This window comes from Leptopilina boulardi, unplaced genomic scaffold, assembly GCF_019393585.1.
Source record: "Leptopilina boulardi isolate dan_hultmark-lab unplaced genomic scaffold, ZJU_Lbou_2.1 LbouV2_266, whole genome shotgun sequence".
Lineage (NCBI taxonomy): Eukaryota > Metazoa > Arthropoda > Insecta > Hymenoptera > Figitidae > Leptopilina > Leptopilina boulardi.
Window position 1 is genome coordinate 2,773,665 of NW_026137825.1, and position 9,598 is coordinate 2,783,262.

The 9,598-nt window shown below is 19.7% G+C and overlaps 1 protein-coding gene across 4 annotated transcripts; it reads left to right on the top strand.

Annotated features, from left to right (window-relative positions):
• Positions 1-1,089: 1,089 nt before the first annotated feature.
• Positions 1,090-7,945, top strand: LOC127281432 (lysophospholipid acyltransferase 6-like). 4 transcript variants are annotated; one of them, XM_051305152.1, is made up of 11 exons: positions 1,090-1,273; positions 2,390-2,535; positions 2,691-2,768; positions 3,196-3,290; positions 3,642-3,753; positions 4,000-4,126; positions 4,568-4,697; positions 4,883-5,088; positions 6,762-6,959; positions 7,214-7,235; positions 7,623-7,764. In XM_051305152.1, the coding sequence occupies exons 1-10, from the start codon at positions 1,184-1,186 to the stop codon at positions 7,223-7,225; spliced, it is 1,194 nt and encodes a 397-aa protein (XP_051161109.1). In that variant the 5' UTR covers positions 1,090-1,183; the 3' UTR covers positions 7,226-7,235; positions 7,623-7,764. The 4 variants fall into 4 exon arrangements, with proteins under 4 accessions (XP_051161109.1, XP_051161106.1, XP_051161107.1 ...); XM_051305149.1 differs by having other exon boundaries at positions 1,091-1,273; positions 7,081-7,235; positions 7,623-7,943; XM_051305150.1 differs by lacking the exon at positions 1,090-1,273 and having other exon boundaries at positions 2,395-2,531; positions 3,200-3,290; positions 7,081-7,235; positions 7,623-7,945.
• Positions 7,946-9,598: the final 1,653 nt, after the last annotated feature.

Sequence of the window (9,598 nt, forward strand, 5' to 3'; positions counted from 1 at the left end):
ACGGAGAAAATCAAATATTTTTCTTTTTTTAAATTTTAACGAAAAAAAAAATATCTTATTTCGTTTTTTATTAATATTTTTAACAAAATTTTTTAATTTTTATATATACTTTGAATTGAATTTTAAAAAAAAAATTATATTTTTTCAAATTGTAGTTAGATAATAATAATAATAATAATAATTAATATTGGAAAAGAAGAAAAAAATTCAATTCAAATTGAAAAAAAAATTTTTTTTAATTTGTATTGTGACGAAATTTTTTTTAATTAAAATTTTGTGAAATTTTTATCAAACGTTTTTTTTTTAATTTCGATTAATTTTAATAATTTTTATTGACAATTTTAACAAATAAAATAAATGTTTTAATATTTTTATTTCAAAATATAGTGTTTAAATTAAAAAATTGTTTGCTTAATTTACTTTATAAATGTTTTTTTTAATTTTTTACAAAATATTAATTTTTTTAAATTATTTTTTCAAAAAGTTTATTTAGAGATTTAAAGAAATTTTGTTAAAATCGAATTAATAAGAAATCAAATTGATAAAAAAAAAATTTGTTATTCATAAAATTTTAATAAATTTATTTTATTTGAATTCTTTTTTTTTTCTTTAGTTTTGAAAGGATTGGGGCGAGAAGATTAGAAATATGTGTAATAATAATAATAATCTTTCTGACAGGTCAGAATAAATTTTTTTGTCTATAATTAAAAAAAAAACAATTTTTTGTACCCGACAACGTTATACGTAATGTAATAATAAAAAAAAACAAAAAAAAAAAAAATAATTCTATTAAATTTGTTTATTTTTTTTCCTCTTAAATATAATTATCAAATATTTTTAATTAATATTATTATACATAAAAATATTATTGACAAATTAATTATTAATTATTAATTTTTTTTTTAATAATAGATCCGTTTTCTTGCAACTAAATAAATTTGTTAATATTTTTAATTGTTTTTTTTAGTATTTAAAATATTTTTCAAAATATTTTGTTAAATTTTTTATTCGCACATGTTTATTCCCACTTTTTTTTGTTATCTATATACAACAATTGATAACGTAAATGTAGAAACAAAAGAAAAGGTAACGTGTTATATATTTTCTATGAAACAAGTTAGTCAGTCTTGTAAAAAAAAACTTGATATATATTTCAATATAATTTTTTTTATATTGCAAAAATATGTTGTTGGAAATTAAAGATCAAAATGATTTTGAGGGTTCAAGACTTTTCGTTGGACTGTCCAATTCCACTGGAATTGCATTAGATAAGGTAATTTTAATTATCCTTTTATTTTTTTTAATCCTTTTTTCATTTTTTAAAATTTTGTTTAAATTATTTAAAAAAAATTTTTTTTAAAATATTTTTAATAAAATAAAAAAGAATAAAAAAAATTTTATTTTTTATAAACAATTTATTGTAAATTTTATTTTTTAATTAATTGCAAAAATAATTATATAAACAATTTATTAATAATATATTACACTTATAATTTTTTTAAAAATAATTATTCAGCATAAATCTCAATTTTTTGTAAGTAATAAGTAGAATTAAATTAATAAATTAGTAATTTAAACAATAAAATACAAATTTCTAATTGTTTATAAAAAAAATTGATAAACAAATAATAAATTAAATTTGTTTATTTAATTTTAAAGGTTTTAATTATTTTAGTAAAATTATTTACAAAAATTTGTAAAATTTTTACGAATGAACATATTTTGTTTTGCTCCTACTAAATAAATATATAAATAAATAAATTTAATTTCTATTTTTTTTTATTTTTTTTTATTTGTACCGAAGAATATTACATAAATATACTTTAAATTACAAAACAATAAAAAATTTTGTTTAAACAATATATAAAATAATGTTTTAAATAACAATATAAGTTGTACAAAAATTTTTATAATTATTTCTATAAATAATTTAATTGAGAAATACCACCTTTTAAAATTAAATAAATAAAACCATATTTGTTGACAAATTTGTTTAAACAATATAAAAAAAATATTTTTTTTGTTAAAAAAAAGATTTTTATAAAAATTTTAATTATAATTTTATAAATCGCTTTTTTATTAACGCAATTGCCTAAAGTAGTAATTGTTTAAAAATTTGTTATAAACAATTTAAAAATGTATTTTCTTATATAATTAATTATTTTACAATTTAATTTATTTATGTTTTAAATTTATTTGTCAATTTATTTTTTAAAAATTTATTTCAATTATTAATTAACAATTATTACTAAGATTTAAATTTTCCATTGTTAATAAATAAATAAATAATAATAAATAAATAATAAATAAATTATTTATAACAAATAAAAAAAAGTGGTTTTTCTAAAATTGTAAAATAAATAAAAATTGTTTTTTTTTTTAATTTCAGCTAAATTTTATGATAGTTTATTTAGTTTCTTTTGTACTCGCTGGTTTTTTAAGAACATCATTAAGCAGTGACAAAGTATCAACAACAACACGTCATATTTTTAGTATTATTATTGGAATAATTTTCAGTTACTTTTGTTATGGCAAGTAAGATATTTTATTTTAATTCTCTCTAATGACGTTAATTTATATATATAGTAAAATTATTTTTTTTTTCAAAAAAAAAAAAAAAATTTCTTAATCATTTTTCAATAAGAAAAATTTTTATCATATTTTTTCTGTTTAAATTTTTTTTTTTACAGACATGCTTTCCACCTGGCAGGATTTTCAACATTAATGTATACTGTAATATTGACTCAAAATCCAAAATTTGTACACATGTAAAATATTTATTTATAATAATATATATATATATATATTTTTTTTTATTTTATTAATTATTTTATTTGTAACTAAAAAAAAATTTATTTATTTAAATCAAAATAGTACAAAAAAAGTATAAAAAATTTTTAATAATTATTTTTTTTATTATTTATTTTTAATATTTTTTCTTTTTCTATTTTTTTAATATTGCTTTCTTTATTATTTATTTATTTATGTACAATAATTAAAAAAATTATTATTACGAAATTAATCCGTTTAATTAATAATTAGATCTTCTTTTATATTTTTCATTATGATTACAATTTTTTTTCTTTATAAATTAGACATTTTTTTTTATACTATTGTTTAAATAAATAAATTTGATAAATATAATTTATTTTAAAATATACATTTAAAAAATTATTAAATTAAAATTTTATCTAGACAGGTTTTCATCTTATCTATGTTTTATCTTTCTTGTGTTCATCTCTACATTCAATTTGTTATTAGCTATGGTACAAATACTCTTGACGTTACTGGTAAATATATTCTTTTCCAATTAAAAAAAAATTTATTTTTTTTAAATTAAATTTTTTTTTTATTTAAAAATAAATATCATTTACAAAATTAAAAAAAATTTCTTATGCAATTAAAACTATTTTTATTGAAATTTTTATTTTCAAAAAGGGAAATTTTTTTTTTTTTTTGAATTTCGTTTTACTCTATTTTGAAAAAAAAATTCTTTTATATAATTTCTTTTTTTTTAATTAATTAAAAAATTTTTTTATATAATTTCTTTTTTTTATATTATTTTTTACTGATTTTTAAAAAAATTTTTTTTTTTTTTTGATAATTTCTATGATTTTAAATATTATTTTGTTTTTAACTAGGTCCTCTTATGATAATGACCGGAAAAGTGTCAAGTTTAGCATGCAGTTTACACGATGGATTATCACGTCGTGAAGAAGAATTAACACCTATACAAAAAAAGAGACTCGTAAAGTAAAATTGATTTATTAAAAAAAGAAATTTTTTTGATTCTCTCAAATTTTGATAAATGAATAATTATTATTATTAAAATAATTAATTAATTAATTAATTAATTATTATTATTTAATAATTAAATAAATATAAATATTTAATAATTAATAAATTAATAAACAATTATTTAGTAATTAATATATAATTAATTAATAATTAATATTTAATTATTTAACTTAATAAAATTACCAAATTTTTTGTTTTTAGAGAAATACCAAGAATATTAGATTATTATAGTTATATGTTCTCTTTTATAACTCTTATGGCAGGACCTATGACATTTTATGATGAATATAAGGACTTTATTTATAGTCGTCAAATTCAGGAGGCACAGGTTCAGATTTTAATTTTTTACAATTTTTCATTTTAACTATAATTTATTATTTTTATTATTTTTTATATTATTATTATTTTACTATATTTGAATTCATAAAATTTTTATTTTTAATATACCAAAAAATATTTTTGTAAAGTATATATATTTTTTTTTACAATTTTTCATTTTAACTATAAATTATTATTTTTATTATTTTTTATATTATTATTATTTTACTATATTTGAATTCATAAAATATTTATTTTTAATATATCAAAAAATATTTTTGTAAAGTATTTTTTTTTTTTTTTTAATAATTATAACATATAAATTTTATAATAATATATTATTTCAGATTTATTAAATAGTAAAAATAATTACAAATGTTAATATATTAAGTAAATTAATAAATTTTAGTTATTAAATGTTTATATATTTATAAATAAAAATTTTTTGTAGAAAAAAATAAGCGATAAAGAATTAAATTCAACAATAACTTTTGTGGCATTGAAAAAGGCTATTTGCGGTTATCTTACTATTATTGCAGTCTATCCAGTACTTAATGTTTATAAAATTAAAAATTTATCAGGTTTGTATTGAAAAAAAAAAAAAATTTTAATTAATTTTGATTTTTTGAAAATTTTTTAGTAAAATTTGCATTAAAAAAATTTTATTTTTAATTTTCTTATTTATTTATTTATTTTTTTTTTTGAAATCCAAAAAATTTAAATTGTTTAATAATGTTATAAAAAAATGCAACAAAAAAAAATGTAGATAACGAATTTATGGAAAAATCATCATTTCTATATCAACTTTGGTATATGAATATGTATGTGAGCATTCAACGTTTGCATTATTATTATGCGTGGATTTTTGCTGATGCAATTTGTAATAATGCTGGCTATGGTTTAAATGGTCTCGATGAACATAATCAACCAAAAATGGATCTTTTGACAAATATTAATATCTGGAAACTTGAGGTTAGAAGAAAATAATTTTTTTATTCCATATGATAAAAAATTCATTAGTTAGAATGTTCATTTCAGAAAAATTTTAATAAAATAGAATTTTCTTTTATATAAAAATTTTATTTTAGAAGAATTTTACTTTAGAAGAATTTTATTTTAGAAGAATTTTGTTTTTTTAAAAGAATTTTAATTTTTCCAATTTTATCATTTAATAAAATTTCCATTTTAAAAACAAAATTTTAATATAAAACATAATTTTTATTTACTGAAATTTTTTCATTTATGACCGAAATCGACAAATGTCCAAAAGAACATAACCTTAAAAATAGAAATTTCAGCGCGATTATTTAAAATTCGACCAATCACAATTTTTCTTGATAATTTCTGATAGGTCGAATTTTGAAAAAACGCGCCAAAAATTTATTTCTTTAAGGTTATGTTCGTTCAGACATTTGCGAGTTTGGTAAAAAAAAAAAAATTTTTTATTCAGTGATAAAACAAAAATTTGGTAAATTGGAAATTCTGTCATTTAAAAATTCGAATCACTTGAAAATTAGCTGTTAAATTAAAATTTGACTTATATCACAATTATTTGTTTTTTTTTTAAATAAAAATTTCCATAATGAGAAATAATTTGTAAAATGAAATAAATAAAAAATCAAATAAAAATACGGTACATAAAAATTTGTTCAAAAAGAATTTTTATATAATCCCTCATAACAAAAGGATATCCCCAGGATATCCATATCAATGGTCGATATCCTAGAATGTTCCCCAGGATATCTTAGGATATCCATAGGATATCTTGGGATATCATTAGGATATCTTGGGATATCACTAGGATATCTTGGGATATCACTAGGATATCTTGGGATATCCCTAGGATATCCAAACCGCCGGTCTGTGGGACATCAACAGGACATCCATAGGATATCCTCAGATATTTATGGGATATCCAAAGGATATCCAAACCGCCGATTTTTTGGATATCCTTAAGATATCCTTTTGATATCCTGTGGATATCCTCAGATATCCATGGGATATCCAAAGGATATCCAAACCGCCGATTTTTTAGATATCCTTAAGAGATTCTTTTGATATCCTGTGGATATCCTCAGATATCCATGGGATATCCAAACCGCCGATTTTTTGGATATCCTTAAGAGATCCTTTTGATATCCTGTGGATATCCTCAGATATCCATGGGATATCAAAACCGTCGATTTTTTGGATATACTTAAGAGATTCTTTTGATATCCTGTGGATATCCTCAGATATCCATGGGATATCCGAAGGATATCAAAACCGCCGATTTTTTGGATATCCTTAAGAGATCCTTTTGATATCTTGTGGATATCCTCAGATATCCATAGGATATCTAAAGTATATCCAAACCGCCGATTTTTTTGGATATCCTTAAGAGATCCTTTTGATATCCATAGGACATCCCTAGGATATCTGCGGGATATTATCAATATATCCAAAGATATCTTGTGTTATTGGGGTATAAAATTTTTTTTTGTAATGAAAATTTTATTTAATTAATTTTTGTGGGATAATCATGCGCTATTTTTTATTTTATTTATTCTATTTTTTTTATTTTATTTGCTTTAACAAATAAAAAAAAATAATGAATATTAATAAAAAATTGAATATTTTATTATAAATTGGAAAATTTTAAATAGACAGCAACCAACATGTATGAATATTCGAAATATTGGAACTATGCTACAATTAGATGGTTACGATTTGTCATTTATGATAGGGTATCATATTTAAAAAGAGAAGCAACATATTTAACATCAACCGTTTGGCATGGTTTTCAAATTGGTTATTATATTTCTGCATTTCATGGAACTTTGTACGTTTACGCTGAACATTCCGTAAGTAATTTTATAATTTTTTAAAAATCATTTTTCAGAAAAATTTTTATTTTTCTAAATTAATATTATTTTATAACTATTGTCAATAAAAAAAAAAAAAAAAAAAAAAAAAAAATTTCAGTTTCATAAACACGTTCGTCCACTATTATTAGCATCAGAAGTTTTAAAAATTTTCTATAATTTGCTAACAATTTTAATAACAAGAATTGCAATTTCATTTATTGTTATTCTCTTTCAACTTCCTTACGATGAAGATTCATGGATAAACTTTTACAGGTATTTTAAACAAAAAAATTCTATAAATAATTTTTAGAACTCATTTTTATTAATAAATTATATTATAATTTTTAAATTAATTGATTTAATTTTTTATTAATTAATTAATTACTTCAATTAATTAAATTAATTCAATTTCTATTAATTAATAAACTAATAAATTACTTTACTTATATTTATTGAATGAATTAAATTAAAAAAATAATAAATATTAGATTATTTTTTAATTAATTAATTACTTCAATTAAATTAATTAATAAACTAATTAAGTTAAGTTAACTAACTAATTAACTAATTAACTAATTAATTAATTATAACAATTAATTAAATTTAATGAATTTAATTAAATAAAATTTATTCTATTTAAACAAAAAAATTAATTTCCAGGGAATTATATTTTCTTCATATTATTGTGACAATTTTGTCCATAATTTTACCACCAATTCTACTTCCAATTAAAAAGGAACCTCGATTTTATAATGTCAAAGAGAACAAGAATGAAAACGATAAAAATAAAGTTGAATGATAATAATTTGTTTATTTGAAATTATATATATATATTTTAACTATAAGAGTTAATAATATACATTTTTTTTAAATTTAATAATAATTATTTCACATTTAATGTAGAATTTATTTAATTCAGCAAACATTTATAATTTATTATTAAACAATTATAATTAATGTAATTTATTTATTGACAAAAAAAAATTTAGTATCAAAGAATTAATGTAGATGAAAAATTGAAAAAAATAAAGAAAAACAAAAAAAAATTATTTTTTTTAGAAAATTAAAATTATAAAATATTTGAATTCTGAAAATCTTATATCAAATTCGTAATTAGGGACCCCAAAACGCCCCAAGTGACGAATTTTAACTAAATTTGGCGATTTTTACAAAATAAATCGGCCATATTAAATCCGCCATTTTGAATATCGAAAAACTAACTTCAAATTCGTAATCAGCGACCCCGAAAACCCCTGAGTAACGAATTTTAACTAAATTTTACGAACTTGAAAATATTTATCCGCCATATTGGATTCGCCATTTTGAATTTTGAAAAACTGACTTCAAATTCGTAATCAGCGACCCTGAAAACCCCCGAGTGACGAATTTTACATAAATTTGTCGAATTTTAAATAAATTATCCACTATATCAGAGCCGCCATTTTGAATGTTAGGAAAAACTACTCGTTATCTAAAAAAAACGGTCCTAACCTAAAAAAAAAAACTCTAAAATGTAAGAAAACCCACAAATTAAGTTAAAATAATTTTCAGAAAAATTGAAAATAAATATATTTTTGGGATCCGGAGATACAAATTTGAGATCAAATTTACAAATTTCAAAATGGCGGCTTTAATATAGTAAATTAATTTTTTTTAAATTCAACAGACTAACTTAGAACTTGTTACACGATGCTTTATATGGCCGCTGATTACAAATATTTGAGTTACATTTATACAAATTCGTCAGATTTACTTGAAACTCATTACTTTGTCGATTTTGGGGTTGCTGATTACGAATTTGACATGTGTTTTTTTTAAATTTTAAATGGCGACTCAAATATGGAGGCTTAATTTGTTCAAATTTAACGGAATTTATTAAAACTTCATTATCTGGACGCTTTTGGGGCCGAAAATTACGAATTTAAAATCAGTTTTTCGAAATTCAAAATGGCGGTTCCAATATGGCTGATAGATGTTTTTAAATTCGTCAAATTTACTTGAAATTCGTCACTTGGGGGTTTTTGGGGTGACTGATGACGAATTTAAAGTCAGTTTTTCAAAATTCAAAATGGCGGATTCAATATGAAAGTTAGAAATTTAAAAATCGTTCGGATTTACTTGAAACTAGTCACACGGGGGTTTTTTGAGTCGCTAATTACGAATTTGATGTCAGTTTTCCAAACTTCAAAATGGCGGATCGAATATGGCGGATAATTTTTTGAAATTCGTCAAATTTACGTAAAATTCGTCACTCGGAGGTTTTTGGGGTAGCTGATGACGAATTTAAAGTCAGTTTTTCGAAATTCAATATGGCGGATCCAATATTGCGGACAATTTTTTTCAAATTTGTCGGACTTACTTGAAACTAGTCACTCGGGGGTTTTCAGAGTCGCTGATTACGAATTTGAAGTCAGTTTTTCAAAATTCAAAATGGCGATTCCAATATGGCAGATAAATTTTTTGAAATTCGTCAAATTTATGTAAAATTCGTCACTCGGGGGTTTTTAGGGTCGCTGATTACGAATTTGAAGTCAGTTTTTCAAAATTCAAAATGGCGAATCCAATATGGCAGATAAATTTTTTGAAATTCGTCAAATTTATGTAAAATTCGTCACTCGGGGGTTTTTAGGGTCGCT